This window comes from Telmatherina bonti, assembly GCF_933228915.1.
Source record: "Telmatherina bonti genome assembly, chromosome: 21".
Taxonomy (NCBI): Eukaryota; Metazoa; Chordata; class Actinopteri; order Atheriniformes; family Telmatherinidae; genus Telmatherina; species Telmatherina bonti.
This window is the reverse complement of record NC_136630.1, coordinates 11,821,495-11,839,502: the sequence shown is the minus strand read 5'-3', so window position 1 is coordinate 11,839,502 and position 18,008 is coordinate 11,821,495. Positions and strand designations below refer to the sequence as shown.

Genomic DNA, 18,008 nt, shown 5'->3' with positions numbered 1-18,008 from the left:
TGCTGTTCTGTCACTTATCCACTGACAGGGTTAGAGGGAAGAGCACCTGCATGTCAGGTTAGACTGTTATTTACAGTAAACTGCACCAGAGATTGACATATGGGATGGATCAAGAGTTGGACAAACTCATTGCCTTTCTGGCAGATGGACACCATGCTCTGAGTTTGGTTTATAGAACTTTGCACAGCAAAGAAGCACAGTTACTTCCTGATGCCTCACTCTTGTGCAATTTAATGTTGAATTGGGAAACAAACAAAAAAAAAAAAAAAAAAAAAAAAAAAAACACCAAAAAAACTTATATAAAATGTTAGCTTTAAATTGAGGGCCATACTCCATAGAAGATTTTTATTTACCGTCTTTATTGGTTGAACTCATATACAGTCTATGGTTGTACTTCATATTTTATGCACAGATATTGTTCATCTTCATCTGAAAAAGAAAAGATACACTTCCTCACAATGTAGAAGCTAAAATATAGGTAGAATGTTTTTTTGTTGTTGTTTGTTTGGTTTTTTTTTTTTATTACAGCTTTCTGATTTGAATTAATATGAGATTAGTGGAATGAAAATGTCCAAATTTACATTTAAAAATTCAGTTTACTGATTGTTTTAGGTATATGATTTTTAATGTTTAACTCATGCTTCATTTGGATAGTTATGCATAAAGAAAAGTTTTATTGTAAAAGAATTATTGTATTCATGAAAGTAAAACATAAAATGAAAGATCTTTTTTAAAAAGGTTTTTGGTTCATACTTTGAGCTCATAAACTCAGCCATATTTCAGCTCTTTTCTGGAAAGTTTAATTTAGATTTTATTTTTTTTTAATATGAGCCCCCCTTCTGTTAAATAAGTTAAAAAAATATATGGATAAAACATGGGAAATTCTTAAATGTAATGATAGATAATATTTGCAAATGTGTTCACTTCTTTTGGATTTATTGAGATGTTTTGATTTGTGTAATGAATGGAGAACTTCAAAATAACCTCATTTATTTATCCTAAAATACGATCATAGTGATTCAAAGTAGTTCTCAATTTTTTTTTGTTCTTCCATTAACTGATGACCGTAAAATTCAGCTCTAGTTGTAATGTTTAATAGCTCAGGGTTGTCAGAGTTGCTGTCCGTTTTTTTTATTTTCCTTTTTCTCTTTGGATTAAAGAAGTTCACCTCCTTTTCCCCGTACTGTCAGTAACACTCAGTACATTAGTATCAGTGTATTCCCATGTGCCTGTTCTGTTGTTGTTGTTGGTCCACAACATTAATAGCCTCGGCCTTGTTCTCTCTTGTGTCCTTGCTTGCACACTCTTTGTCATACATGATGATGAGCCCTTTGAGGCCGTGCCAGCTCTTCAACGTTTTGAGCTGATTATTTTGACATTTGATGGCAAGTACAAGCCTCTTCTCAGCAGGCTGCGCTTAAGCACAGCAAAGAATCATGCCTTTGTTAAGCGTTTGTGTCACACTTAAAGGATTAGAAAGCTTTTGAGAAACTGAATTGTTTTGCTGATCAGGTTATCCAGGCAATGAACCAAACATTTGTTTAAGAGATAAAATGAGCAAAATTGTGAGAATAAATTGAGCAAAAAATCCAAGAATAAAAGTTTGGACATTATTCCATGAGCTGGCAGGGGTTCACATTTGGGTACAGTGCAGCTTACTCGTATGATATTTGACAGCATGGATGTTGCTATATTTTATCGCTGCTGTCATGGTCAATTAAATCCCCTCACCTGTATCTCACATCTAACCATCACATGCAAGCATTTCGGAGTCTAAACTGGGAATTCATGCATGAATAAATCACTGCAGACACTTCTACCTCGAGGGTTCCCATACATCTCAGATTTTATTGTGTCTTACCATCCTCTGTCTTCACACTTCTTAGGTGTGCATGGTGAGGTTTTTGGTATCTGGCTGAGAAGGAGTGCAAAGAACGAGGACATCTGCTGGGCAGGTTGTAGCACTGATTCGTTCGTCACAAGTACTGATTTTAAAGTGCGTCTTTCAATTCCATGAAGTAGGAGGTCGGAATTTAAACATGCATGTGGTGTAGCAGCAGATTTTGGCATTAAACGCAATGTTAGAAACAAGCTTTGACATGATGTGTTTGTCTTTTTCAGTGCTTGAAGTATGAAAATGAAACTGCATTTGCTTCTGCAGAGTTTGTATGAATCTTAGTACTGACTGTGAATAGCATCTATTTTTATGTTTTTCATCAAACACCAGTTTGCTTAGCTCACCGGGTAATAAAAAAAAACAACCTTTTCTTCTTTCTTTTTGTTGTAATTTGAGTAACCTGAATATTTAAACGCCAGACCCTGATAAATAGATTGCTTAAAAGATCTTGAGTGTGAGATCTCAAAGTGTCAGTCATGCTCTCCAGTTTCAGTTTTGAGTGACTGAGAGGAGATGAAGATCACTTAGGGATCCCCAGGGGAAGAAATTCCTTTAAGAATTAGTGTTTTTCTTGCTCTTCTTCACAAATGAGTTCCCTAGCCATTTCCATTAGGAGTGTGGGGACGGACTTTCTGCAAGCTTCACAAAATGCATAACCAGCCAAAGGGCAGGGTTTTTTGAGACAAACCTCTGAAGGTGTAATCCATGGTGTTTAAAAGCAGAGTTGCTGACCTTTGGTGCCTATCTTCCTCAATGTGAATTAAAATTGTATTTTAGAGTGTAGATGACTGTGGATTCCTTGTGTTTCCTCACATGTTGCCCTGCAGGCAGAATGCCCAGGACGGTTATAAATCACCTTTGGAGGAATGAGTGATAGGTCTCAAATGTTTACATGAGGCCCCTATTCTTCAGTTCAAAATGTGAGGGGAAGTTTGGCAATTCGGTGCGCCCCCCCCCCCCCCCCCCCAGCCACTCCTTTTTACCTTCTCACAGGTTGTATTACTGGATCCATACATCACCCTGACATAGGTGCACTTACTAAAACAGCCCAACTAGAGCCTTTCTCAGGATGATGACATATTTGCAATTCCACCGAGTGAGGTGTGCTGCAAACTCATCACTCTCTTATCAGTGCCATGCATCCAGTAGTTGAAAACAGATACATCCTCTTTCCAATACGAGCATCACCTCATGATATTTGGAAGATTTTTCATCAATTTTTTATAGCTCCTGATAGACGATATATTTAGTGGTGACACTGATACTCGCTTGACCTTTCGTGGGAGTCCCCTCCAACACAACTTGCCCAGCTCCTCCTGGGGGTAATGGAGGGAGGAAGAATGTGGAAAGAGGAAGTAAGTTTCCTCCAGGCAGATTGGTGGATGGACAGGCTGAGAGACAGACAGATGACAATGGCAGGGAGGCCGGGGCCAGAGTGTCGCCCCAGGGAGACCTACACCCTGCTACGTGTTGGCTCCGGCTGCTATGCTAAGTGCATTGAGAAAAGATCATCACAGTGGATTTGGCAAGGTGATCCCTTTACCCACCCCCATCCATCTCCTACCAACCCCCTCCCCTCCCACTTCACCCTCAGTCCTCTTCCTCCCTTCATTGACACCAAGGAGGAGGTGATGACTTGAAGCTGTGGGTGAAGACAAGTCTGACAGTGTTAACTTCAACATTTCCACTTTTTTCTGGTGCTAATACACACACACAGATCATTGCATATTTTTTATATATATATACACACACACACACACACACACACACACACACACACACACACACACACACACACACATATATATATATATATATATATATATATATATATATATATATATATATATATATATATATATATATGCACATACATACATATATGCTTGTTTTTACTGAAAAAAATGGATAGTGGCAGAACATCTCCTCTTTGGTGTCAGCTGTATAAAGATTATAAAGACCAGATTTAGCTCTCTGTATTCTCTTAGTTTGTTGTCTTTAGTTTTGCAATCAGGTGAAATAGACAAGTATTATAAAGTCAGTTCAAACATCTGCAATGCCACATCTAAAGAGCCCACAGTAAGCACATTTACCAATTCAGAATTTAGGGGTCACTGAGAACAGTACTTTAACTGTGCTTTGACATTACAGAAAATAATTTTTCATCAAACTGAACATTGCTGTTACACCTCTCCTGGCTCTAAAACACACTGCTTTTGCCCGTGCCTCTTTAACCTACAATTTTCACCAGGGAGACGTCAGAGCAAAGTCATACTGCAGCATCACCCTAAACATCTAACAAGGCTCATTAAAGTCCTGCAGCTCCTCCAACAGATGATATGGAGCAAAACTGTGATAAAAAAAGATCATGTGTCTGGGATTGCATAAAGTAACAAAGCACATCCACGGGAAAACTGAGGAATTTTTCAAGATTAGCATCCAAAGGTGTTTATTAATCAGCCTAAACTTTATGATCGTCTGATGAAAGAGTTTACTGCTTATTTGACTTTGTTCTGTTGTTTATTGTTCCAACTTTAGAAAAAAAATGCCATAAAATGATAAAAATAAGATTTGAATTATCATCTGATCATCATGAGAAAGTCAGGATTGCTGATGGTCATTTGGTGATATATGCTGTCAAACTGTTTTTATACACAGAAACAAGCCTGAGGCACTTCTAATCCATCCAACAGTCAGACCGCATGTCTCTACGTCTGTGGGTCTTCCAGAGAAGATGCCTTATTTTTATGTGGCTTTCAAAATGACAACAATAGGTTGACTTTCATTGAAGCAACCCCTGTTGTATTAAAGAAAAACAGGGAGGTGATTGCAGCTTTTAAGAATACAGTTTGCATCACAAGCTCAAATACCACCGCGCCATGGCAAAGACGTAAAAAACTTAACGATAAATGGAGTAGAAGTGTGGCAGTGTTGAATTTCAGCAGCATTCCTTTACACAAACCTCAGGGACTGGGGTGATGTGGTAATCTGTAGTGTCTTATATCACGGTTTAAATCTTTTTTTTTCTACTTACATTGTTCAAGGTGTTGATGTTGAGCTGAATAACTTGACAGATGAAGTTATACTCTACTCATGACAACGGTTGAAAGGTTTTGTGGGTTTTTTTTTTTTGTTTGCCTTCGGTGTTAAATCTCAGGACGGCGTGACAGTGATTGACGGCGTTATGACAGAGCTTTGCGAATCCTTTAATCCATTCATGAAGCTCAACAGGGGGCACTTGATGCACTTTATTCCAGCAACTCTTCCCATCTGGTTTCTGTAAAAGACGCTCAGCACCATAAGATGCTTGAGAGGCTTTAGAGGAGTTGATGATATTCATACGAATTCTTTGAATACTATATCACTCTTTTTTTTTTTTTTTTTTTTGCTCAGTGAATCCAAATAATTTACAAATTTACTCCTAAATATGGATGAGGATGCAGCACAAGGCGGTAGATTTCTGTCCGTTGGTACAGACTGGAGGAATCCCTGCAGTTTTATGGCCATGTGGTTTGGAGAACAGCTTGCGGTCTGTGACTGAAGTGTCTCAGTTCCAGCCGAGTGTCTGTGATCTATGGATTTGCGTCCCACTCCAGTGACACTCTGAGCTCCTCCATCACACAGCAGACTTTTATCTCTGAGACACTGATGATCCTTGAAAATGTGAACAGAAAAAAGTAAGCGGGTTTTACTAGTTTTGTAATGTCACAAGCTTACTTTACACAAGTAATCATTGTTTATCTTAATAAATACAAGCTGTGATTTGTGACAAAGAAAATCTTTTAATAGAGGAGAGACATGAAAAGCAAAAACTGTTTTTCAGTGTGCTGGTCGGTCATGAGGTTTTGGGTTAGCTTGATTTTATGTCACATTTTAAATGAGATGAAAGTAAACATTCAAAGCACACTTTTACTTTAAGCTTCCTGCACGTTGCTTAATGTATATTTAGACATTTAATCCTTTGATGCATCGCATCCACTACAGTAGACAGCTGTTTAAAGGCTGTTTTCTCGTATATTCATAAGTGAAGATGGTATATTTGCAATTTTGCCACTTCATTGGACATAAGGAAAGTCACTGAAGAATAAACAAATATAAATTTTTATTCAAACATGTATATGTAATCATCAACTTTACCTCAGTGATAAAAAGGACAAAAAAATTATACTAGTCAATTTTCATAGAATATTTCTATTGTATAAATATGACAGAACATTATTTTTTTACATATTGCTATAGAATAGATAAAACAAATAAACTAACTTAAAAGTAAAATAACATTAAAGACAACGAAAAGTGTCTGTATACATCAGTGGAAATATTGCATGTGAAAAAAAATGTTTTCAATAATTCATGCATCAGAGGGTTAATTCAACAGCAGATTTGCATATAAAAACAGTATTTTAGAAAAAACTTTTGAAAAAATGACTGTCTTACAGGGACCCATGAGCTGGGGAATGTTGGTATTCATATATAAATACAAATCTGTCTTTATCTTCTAATAGAAATATAAGGAACTAAGTTGAACTATATTCATTATTCAGCTTTATTTACCTGTTCTGTAGTGAATGTTTTTTTTTTTATCTGTCTTTTCATATTTTTTTCCCCTCCAAGTTAGGTTTAATCATATATCCATTAGACTCATTGACCACTTTATTAAGTCCACCATGCTAGGACTGGGTTGGACCCTATTTTACTCTCAGTTTCCTGTTCTTAGCTGACAAGATTGTGTCTTCTGCTGCTGGAGCCAATCTACTTCAAAGTTGAAGGCGTTGTGTTCAGAGATGGTACTCTGCATACGCTAATCATAAAGGTTGGTGATTTTATTTATTTTAGTCTTTCTATCATTTCCAACAAGTTTGTCCACTCTCCTCTGACTTCTGGTCCAGACAACTCCTGCTCAGATGTTTTCTCTTTTTCTGATCTTTCTCTGTAAACTCTAGAGAAGGTTGTACATAAAAATCCCAGTAATCATGTCAATATTCAAAGTCACTTAAATCTTCTTTCATCCCCACTCTGATGCTCAGTTTAAATTTCCTTTGTTTGATGGCATGCAGTTGGTTGATTAGCTTTTTATATTGAAATTTAGTTGAACAGGTGTATTTTTATGGCCAGTGAGTGTCAAGTCTGTAACCCTAAAAAACATCAGAAATAAATCCTGTGTTATTGAGAGTATTTCAAATTTATGTATTGGAAAACACTGCTATTAAAAACTTGTCCTTAAAACACAAAAATCTTTGACTTTAGTGTGTCAGGAGAAGTAATAAATTTAAGCATGTCTTATTTGGAGTCAAGACTTCATCTCTGGAAACATATGCAAATGAACACTTTCAAAGGAAATATTTCATAACCATATACCCCTGTAACATCCAATTATCTGTAAGCTAAATATTTTGCAGGTTTCAAGCAGAGTTTTGGTTGGTCTGAATCTGTTATTTGTCGCCACCTTGTGCAAACTTTATGCTACTTGCTCTCCAGAGCGATCTCACAATTGTCAGAAATTTATTGACATGTCGGCCTTTTGTGACAGAAGGTTTTGGTTTATTGGTTTGGCACCAAAAAGAAAAAAAAAAAAAAGTGTTCACCTGTACGTGTACTGCTATTTTGTAACCTAGTTACTGATCCAGACTGCAATCAGTACAAAACACTTCAAGAATCTATGACAAGCTCAGACTGTGACATTTGAACTTAAACTATATGATTTATGTAAACATGCAATTTCCTCAATCAGACATGAACGTCACTGAAGAGTGTTGAAGCTGCTTCCCACCTGTAGGTGTGATGCCGATCAAGCTAACACAAGGAATGATAGAAGACGAGTTACAAGAAGCTAGAACAAAGTTTTTGGGTCTTCCTTTATTCAGTATTTGCACGATGTACACTCTGTTCAAATGGGTCCATATGTAAGCCATTTAAACATATATTCTGTTGCTTTTACCCAACTGTAAAATACTTCATTTTCTCACATTTTTGTGTTTTATTTGTTTTGTTCTTGGTGAAAAAGCAAAACAATTATTTTGTACTGAACTGCAGAAGTGTCTGTGATTGACTGTTGTTGACGTTAACTGTTCCTTTCTGTGTCCAGGTCAAAAGGCACCAGTTCAGCTGAACCGTGTGTTGTGTCAGTAGGTTAACTGTATCCCTATTCCTAAGTGTGCTCCACCCACTGACATATATCACGCCTGTCAATCAGGAACACGTAAATCACCAATATGTCGAGTGGCATGGGGCAGAGAAAGTGCTTCGACCTCCCCTCCATCCATCACACTGGCTGTAACGTATCATAGATGACACATACATGGATTTTGAAAAAGGATCTTATTAACCTCACACTAAATGGTCAGCAAAAATCTTCTTATGTTGATTAGATTTGAACCCTCTTTTTGTCTTTTTCTCCTTTTTTTTCCCAGTCTGTCTGTCCCAGCCAGGTAAAATGGAGTATTGGCTTCAGGTGATTTGGAGAAGATCTTATCTCCTGTTAACAGAGGCATGACACTATAATGGAGCAGCAGAGGTGCAATTACCTTTTAGCCCTCCTCCTTCTCCTCCTCCTCCACCTCCTTCTTCTTATCTTCCTCCCTCCGCCTTCACCTCAGCCTTGCCTGACAAATTAAGATTAATTGTGGAGATAAGTCAAGAAACTGCCCATCCAGTATCAGTCTGTCCGCCTGAGTATCAGAACGTTACGTGTGTAGCAACGTACAAACAAACAACAAAAATATAAATTAAAATGACACTTTAAAAATTTTCCAGTTGAAATAAACTATTTTAAGAAAGAAAAAAAGAGAAAACACTTTTCATTCTCAGTGTTTTTGATCATACGTCCATGTTCTGCATCTCTTGGTCCATTTCAGGGTTGCGGGAAGATGAAGCTTGTTTCAGCAATCATCAGCTGTAAGGTAGGGTGAACCCTGGACAGGTTGCCAGTTCACCACAGAAAATGTCTTTTACTTTGTTGTATTTTTGTTCTCAGGACACAAAGCATTATGTCAGAGGACCCATACCTAAATGCACAATTAACCCATAACTATCATCAGTGAATGCTTGTTTATGTGTAAAATAAAAGTTTGACTAAGCATTGAATAAAACAAATAAAAAGCTATACACACACATCACTGTTTTGTTATGAGGTCATAACCAGTACAGTACCATTCAGCCAACATCCTTAAATAAACATAAATGAATTGAAAAACCAGATCAACAACAAAACTGTCAAAATTAGAGAATTAAAAAGGGAAAGTCACTATTATGGCAAGAGGAAGCCTTTGGCATTGGTTACAGTGATCAAATGAAAGTGGCACTACTAAACAGATGTTTGCACTTCAGTGTCTCCAACAAAGGATTATTCAGCACCCATTGTGCATCCTGTCTCTCCTATTAACCAGTAAAAGTCCGTCTCTGACTCTATCACTTTCTCCCTTTCTTTTTCTCACATCCCATGAAGGGATTTCAAGGTGCTTTATTTGTGCTTTTAATATGACACATGAAAGAACAAGACCTGTATCTCAAGACCCAGAGAACATAGAATGCTGATTCACAGGGAGCTGAAGCAGCTGGTGCGCAACAGCACCATCTTCTTTACTTTACTCACTGCAGTGTGTGTTCAAAATGACCAGTGTGTAGATATCCAGTTGCTAGCATGTGAATCAGTGAAACGCAGCTGTCAGGTGAAGCTGTAAAGTACAGATTTTCAGAAACGCCGAAGTCGCACCGTAACAATAACTCCATGAAATAAAAATCAGTTTGACATCAAAACCAGTTTTAAAGTCAGAAAGTCATGTTGTTTTAACAAACTCACTGGGCAATAACCCAGGTCCTGCCTTTAAGTTTAATATCTAAAACAATGTAGCCAGAGTTTATCCAGTGTGTTTGCAGATTTTAATGTTATTTAAAATAAAATTAACCTCAGTTATCTTTTTTTTTTCATTTTAAAATAAAAGGCCAGTATTTACCTAGATGGATGTTTCTGAATCTAATACGTTTTTGAAAACCATGTCTCAATACAGAAATGAAGCTTCTATTTATCTTTGTATATTAATGTGTGGAATAACTTTGTTCTATAAAGTGTTTTCAGTTGTTAAAACCAGAAAAGCACAACAGCCTTATATTCTTGAGTCTTCTGTCAGTTGTGAGCCAAAAAGAAATCTGAATGACAAAGTGATGGAAAATAAAATAAAATAAATTAACCTTTTAAATCTGTGTAACTCTATAAGGCTGTTTGCCAAGATATGATGTCCTTAGCAATAGCGGAAGCTGGGACATGGCAGATACCAACAGTAATGTAACAATGCTATAAATGTTCATTACCTCAAAGGAAAATGACACACCTCAAGAGTCACACTCCCATTCTGCTGCCACATGGAGGACAAAGGTTGCACTCTGAAGACATTAAATAAAAACAATCCTTGAAGCAAGGCTGGATTTAGGACGTCGACAGGCTCAGTGATTTTTACATGGAAAGATTTGGTTGTGTCTATTGTGTATTATCAATCTTATTTTCATTTTATACTTTCAACATCATATTGTTTTCTGAAGTGTGTTGAAGTTCTCTGAAACAAGTATGAAATCAACTCTCAAAGATAACTCAAACCTCACACCCAAATTCATTCCTCCTCCCCACCATAGTGGGCTCTGCATGGCTGAGTGTGTGTCCCCGCTGCCCTGCAGCTGGAGGTGTCTGTTTCACAGACCTCTGTGATGCGGGACCTGGAAGGATAATGTTTCACAGGTAGAAAAGTTCCTACTTTAATCCTATCATGCAGAATGAGTGGTCAGGGCTTAGGGCTCCTGCATAATCCCAGGTTTATCTATTCCGGTGAGAGTATGCAGACAGGAAGAGATTACTGGCCCTCGTTGATTTTATTCAGTTGATATTTGCACAGTAAACACAAAGAGGGAGTAATTCACCTCTTCCACAAGTCAGTGCACACAGAGGAAGATGGGTAACAGATACAGAAAAATATCTACTCAGGTTATACTAGTGTGTGGTCAGAATATATAATTTTTTGAATTGCCTTTATTAATGTTATTTAAGGCTGCATTTGTAGTCAGACATGTAACCTCACAGCAGCGTCCAGCAAGATGGTTATTTCCATAATAATATTCAGTTTTAGAGACAGAAGGATGTGAATGCATGTTTTGTGTGCATGACTGAATATGATCAAGGGTCAGCTGTTAAAAGTGTACTGTTTTTGTGTGTTTTTATTTAGAGCACTTTGGGCTACATTTTGTGAGAAAAGTGCTTCATAAACAATTTTAAAAATAATTTGATAAAACAAAAAGAAATAGGGAAAATGTAACATCTGCACTTCAAATCTGTCCCAGCTTCCTACTGCATGCTTACATCAGGCTGCATCATCATAAATATGGTGGAGATCTGCACAGTCATAGCTGCTGATTGAATATAAGCTGCACTCTGCATATTCCTCAGTGTAATTCTGGATCTTTAAAAAAAAAAAAAAAAAGCATTTGATGAATCAGTAAAGTTTCTCTTTGAAGAAGCACCAGCTTTTCCCGCATTGCAGTAGATATGCAGGATTCTCTACAAACAGACCTGAAATGCTTTTGATTCATGCTGGAAAGGCAGCCATTCCCAGAAATCTAATACATATTGGCGCTGACGACAACAAAGCAAATTGCTGCATCCTTCCACAGGTCCCTTGAAGTGTGAAACTTGAAGGAAGAGTGGTTCTTTTGAAGGCAGGTAGAAGGCGTTGCAAGACTGAGAGGTGCTGGAAGGGGCATGTCCAAACAGACTTTAGACCCTGAGTGATGGGACACGGGAAAAGGTAACAGGACACCTCAGTCTCACTCTAATGTCAACACAGCCATGTGAATCACAGCTGTGAGTGTGTCTGAGGATCCACTAGACAATAGAGGCCAACTCTCAACTCAGGTCTATTGAGTCGCCACAGAATCAGCTTTGTTCCCATCACTGTATTTGTCAGCTGTGATCGAAACTGATCTGTAACAAATCCTTGTTTCTTATCACAGTTTTTCCTAGTTTGGAGGGGATACAGTTAAAGTGCAATGCATATTTTAAAAGGCTTGACTTAAAATTTATTATCAATCAGTATTGAGCTGAAAAAACAATGCACATGGCATATGTTAGTGATCTTTAAAGTCTGCCATTGATGTAATTATATAATCATGGAATGATAGATGAATATCTCTCTTTTTTTCTTTTTTGGAAATTTAAAATCTTCTGTAAGTTTAAAACTGGGTTAAAATTTGAAATGTTATCACCCTAAACAACATCACCTGGATCCAGACAGAAATATGGCATCATGGGATGAAGATGATTACACACTTTGATTATACACTATGCGGAAGATTTTCCTCACAGTACAGCAGAATCACCAGAACCAGAGCTTCCAGTGTGGGAGATGCATTAATCAGCGAACTATATCTGCACATTGATTGAAGTGTAACACTTGAACACTAATGCTGACTAACAAGCATTCATGTATTAATCAGCAGCTGCATAATGACTTGCAATGAGTTGAAACAGTTCATATTTAGTCATGTATGGAGTTTCCAGTCACTGAAATGATAATCAGTGTTAAATGCACTATTTTGCTGAGTATCTTCATGGACAATAATATTACAGAAAAGACCTGACATGAATGACTGTTGGAGCTCCATCCTAAGTAGAATAACTTACATCAAGTACTCAGATGACATAGTAATCATGGACACTACAAACACAGTTGGAAAATTGCAGACAGAACTGGACTCATTTTTACTATGGTGTAGGGACGACTGTTCAGATTTAGATGTATCCAGGACGAAAGCATTAGTCATTTGTTTCCATCTTGGCCTCTTCACGGCACCTTCACTCACAGTCAACAATGAAATCATTGGAAAGGTTCATTCATACAAATATCTTGGTTCCATAATTGATTATAAACTTACATTTCAGCTTCAAGCTGAAAACATTTTCACAAAATGTCAACATTGCCTCTTCTTTCGTCATAAACTCCAGAAACTACAGGTTCACCAGTCTGTTCTCTCAGCTTTTTATAAATCCATTCTCACATTTAACATAACCGTTTGGCTTGGATCATTTACTCTTACTCATTGAAATATTCTAAACAAAATCATCAAACTTGGCTGTAAAATTATAGGCTAGCAAGAGCAGTTGCTTAAAGACCGACACAATACCAGAGTCCCGAGAAAAACTGCACAGACACCTCACACCCCCTGAATTCCTATTACATCCTGTTACCTTCAGGACGTAGGTACAGGTCCCTCTCACTGAGGACAAAGAGGACATCCTCTAGCTTTGTGCCAACCTCTTTCTGCTTTTTAAACACCTGACTTGATACTGTAGCTGTTAATTTACTTAATATATTTAATGTTTTTATTGTAATGAACAATGTGAATGGATGTGTTACGCATACACGTTTTAAAACTTTTATGTTGTCTGCAGCCCTGTTTCCGATGCAAATGAAGTTCCTAATGGAGAAATAAAGTAATTTATTTTTGAAAAGCTAAGCAGAGTTTCTGGTAACAGATCCTGAAAAACACCAGAATCATTTTTTGTTCTATTTTCATATAAAAGATTTTGGAGGAGGTTGTGACACATCTTTGCATTTACATCTAATCATGGATAGAGGGCAGCAGACATCAGCATATTCCTCTTTCCCTCCTCTTTAAACATTCACCTTTAGACTTTTCCCATTGAATTAAATGATTTTTTTTACATGTAAACCACATTTAATAAAAAGAAACAAACCAAAAAAATCACATAAATCTTATCTATTTATTCATGACATTCAAACTGTTTGTGAAAGCATTATTTACAGAGATTTAACACACTTTAATCCCTTAAAAACTAATCATTTAAGGCCAGTTTATGACTGTCTGTTAGTTTGTTATGAAAATCAATTAAATTGATAATACTAATTCAAGGACATCACATTGTTCACACAGAATAAATATATCTTAAAGTGTAATTTCATGTTGAAAACTGTAAACCAAGACAGACTTATGCTTATATTTAGTCTAAAATCCATTTAAAACTATCAAATCATCTAAGTGGGCTGTCCAGGGTGTACCCTGCCTCCTGCCTGCTATCTGCTGCGGTAGATTACAGCTTCCCATGACCCTGAATTTGACAAAGCTGTACATAATACAAATGAATGAAATAATTTGAATGTCGGCCATAATGTGAGAATATTAAGAGGAGAAATTTGATATGATCGAGTTTTCTTCACAGTGTTGATACTAAATGCAACACACCGCACCTTTTACACAGAATGAGCACATCCACAGGTTGGTGTTCCATCGTCTCAGAGAGTCTTTAACAATTCGCCAGTCTCATTGAAAACCATCATGACAATCATGCTAATACATCATGATTTCCTTGGGAGCATCCTCCGTTGGCCTCTCCTGTTCTCGTCTGTGTGTGTAAGCCGCGTGGTCGTAAAGGTAGATCATTAAAATGGCCACCAGAGACAGCACGGTGTAAGGAATGACCAGGTAGAATCCATACTCCACCTGTGCAGATTTGTTCTTCAGGTCTACTGGAATATTACTGACAAAGACGTCAACCACTTCCTCTGCCATGCTGGTCACAGTGATGTTAACTGCAAATATGACGAGGGCCAACACAGACAAACAAGCTGCAAAATAAAGAATACCATTAGTTAAAGGGACAAAACAGCCAAATATTCATGTAGATCTCTCACTTGCTCCATTTCTGTCACTTACCACTGAGAGAGCTGCAGGTGTATAGTCCAGTAGGCCCCATGTAGGTCTCATAAGGGTTACTGACACTGTTGTAGAGGGAGACGAGGATGCTGCCGACAGAAGACAGTAGACAAAGGGCCAACAGGCACACCACCAAAATGTGGAGGACCAAAGATGTAACCACTACTTCTTTCAACACAGGAATCACTGTACACACAAATATGGAGACAAAGATAAAATGATGGTTATGGTTTTGTGTAATATTCTGTCACACTTTACACGTATTCTATTTTGTTTTTTAAGCTAAGTCATGTAAAATATGTGGATTTTCATATCTTGAAGATCTGTGTTGGGTTGTTCAGACCTGTAATTATCACTGTGTGCGTGTCTTACCAGTAAGTTGTTTATATTATACAGTGGCAACTTATATACACATTTTGGCATTCATTTTTTGTTTGTTTTTAGAAATCAAAAAACTTTTAAAACTTTTTTTGTGTCAAACAAATGAACATTTTTGTACATGCCGCTGTTTAAAGGTGTTAAGTATTATGTAAAGAGAGGACATTCTAAACTTCAACACACATAAAGAGTCTTTCCAGGAACTAAAAATAAATATGTAAGATGATATCCTAGATCTTATTTTTTAAGGAAATAAAACCATTAATAATTACCTTCAAACTTTTCTGTTGTTCCAAAAGTAGGACAAGAGGATCTGGTTATTACTCCATCAAAGAGACCCAGGGTGACCTCAGCAGTTCCATTGAATATCTCACTTCCAGCTCTTGCACACTCCATGGTGGTCTTAGCCCACACAGCTGACATGGCAAAGCCCAACACACCAACAGATACGGAAGTAACCAGCGCACTGGAAAGATAATGGAGAGTCTTCGTCAAGGATGGCATTATTTCTGTATTCTGGTAGTTTTAGGAAAATCAGAATTCCTGGGAGTCTTCTTTAAAGTGCAGCTGAAGTTTCAGAAACAGAAATAGGGCCTTTCGATCCTCTAAAGATTTTCAGTATCTGCTACCCTTACTGGGTGGGGTGAAATGTGGACTGCTGGTCATAAAATCTCTTGTTTTATGACTGACCTTTGGTTTGAATGGAAAAGAGAGTGATAGTTGTCATAGTAGGGGCAGTGGTAACATGGAAACATGATAACTTTACCACATCTGATCTAAGTCTGCAAAACAAAACTAATCTAATGTGGGATAAGGACTCTTTTCTGAAGAGCTTCCACAAACAGGCAATATGGAAACTGCTCAGTTTGACATCAGAAAGGAATTCTGGTTCATAATGTTTAGTATCTTTCTGGTGCATTTTGAGAGCACTCCTGTTCTCGATACTGTTAGGCAGTAAAGGTTAAGAACAGGTTGATCATTTACCATACAAAACATACTGGAAGAGGAACGATTACATAATCAGAAGAATGTAAATTAAAGCAATAATTGAGGTTGACATCACTTCAAAGAAGACATGAGTATGTATATGGCTCTTAGTTTCAGGAAGTTCCATGTGAATATTGTTAAAAGACAATCACAGAAAAAAAAACGTTCTGCTTGTATCGCATGACGTTGCCCTGATTTATGGCACAAATTAAACTGTTTCAAGACAAGACAGGAGGAGTGTGTTACTTTTCCACCGTCATGGGAGCTATGAAACACCAGGAGCCACTGTTTCCTGTTAATGACGGATAAGAAAAGACAAGCTTTGCTCTTCCTGTTTTTCTAAATATCCAGACTTCGCGATGTCTCATTTCTTATTACTTGGCTTTCTGAGAAAATTCTTCCAAACTTCATTAACTCAACTATTAAAACACACAAACAAAGAAAAACCCCCCACTTAATTGTTTAACATAGAGTTTATATTCAGTTCTAAACTTATATTATGGTTATATTCATACTATTTGGGGAAAAGAAAAGAAGAATATTTAAGAATCAACAAACGCTAATCACGCTCATTTATTTGGGATTTAGAAAGATATGATGTCATTTTGTTATATTTCTTGACTTTTAATAAAATGATCTTGGTGGTGAACTAATATGTGAAACATATCTAGGAATACAAACACACATGTACATGTACTGACACCACACCAACTAAATTACAGCAGATATACAATTGGTCCATCAATCCAAAAACTCCTCAAGAACACAGATTTAAAAAATCTTTCCTGCCTCCACAACAGTAAAAAAAAAACAGTTTCCATCAGCACTTTTGGAAAGTGTTATTGTCACATTTCAGTAGACTATTTTTCTTTTGGTCTACGTAGGCTTTTGGGTTGACAACACCAGTGTGGAAGGAGCCCAATGTACATTCAGTGGCACGACAGAGCCATTGTAAACATGGTTTTAACTAATAATGCTATTAGACTGAGAGAAAATCAAAACAATATTGACATTGATCACACACATTTCACATTCATTGGGCTTCAACAATCCCAAGTCCTTCCAAAATGAAAGAAAATACTGAGAGCTGTTTGATAGAAATTCCAATGTGCAGGGATGGATTCAGCACTCGGGGAGAAGAGAAGTTGTGTTATCTCCACCAGACATCAAGTCCCTCCCCTACAAATGTTTGCTGAGCTGTATGTAATTGGAAAACTTGAATATATTTTGATCTGACTTTCACACTTACTGACTTAAGTACATGATATGAAATATGTATGTTCAATATCCTGCATTGCTGGTCTGTGATTACAGTATTTTCGGTTTACCACATCAGTGTGTGAGCAGTTGAAAAATAATTTGATATTATGGACAATTTGTGTAACTCGGAAAAAACCACACAATTAAAACTGTCTTTTTGTACTACCGTTTTTGACCAGTAGGCAGCTCCCTCTCATTAAGAGAAGCGTTTTTTTTTCTCCTTTTTTTTTTTGACAGGCGGCTCTGTTGTGTTGGAGTAAGCAGAAACTCCTCCTTCCCGGTGACAGGCGGCAACACTAAAGCATTGCCTCTCCTTTTCTAAGACAATCTGCGCTCAGGACTTAATATTAAAGCCATAACGGTGAGTCACGTGACTTTATATGATCAAGTTGTTTCTGTTTTTCTTTGTGAATTATATTTAAATGTATCCAGCGGGCGGAAAACGTCCGAATCTTTAGTCACACACGTCTCAGTGTTACCTGCCCATTACGCACAGCAGCGCGTGGTTGATTTTCTTTGGAAAATCTCCCTTTAACGAGCATTCCTTTCAGGGGAACACGTTGCGTTCATGTGTCAGTGAAGAGATCCAGTCGTTTAAAGAGGGGTTGTTTGTTGTGTGTCGCGTGCTTTTGGAGCTGCGCCTTTTGACAACCTGCAGCGTCCACCCGGTGCGTCAAAGTGGGTTAATGGATCAGGCGTTTGGAGTTTTGTCCCGAGCTCCTGCGTAGCTCTTCTGTTTATCTTCTGCTTCCATCATACTGAGGAATATTGT

At 37.4% G+C, this 18,008-nt stretch overlaps 1 protein-coding gene across 1 annotated transcript; it reads right to left on the bottom strand.

Moving 5' to 3' along the window:
• Positions 1-14,245: 14,245 nt before the first annotated feature.
• clrn3 (clarin 3) lies at positions 14,246-15,493 on the bottom strand (the record flags this gene model as incomplete). The annotated part of the gene is made up of 3 exons (XM_079261199.1): positions 14,246-14,523; positions 14,612-14,797; positions 15,262-15,493. The coding sequence occupies 3 exons, from the start codon at positions 15,491-15,493 to the stop codon at positions 14,246-14,248; spliced, it is 696 nt and encodes a 231-aa protein (XP_079117325.1).
• Between the last annotated feature and the right edge of the window lie 2,515 nt (positions 15,494-18,008).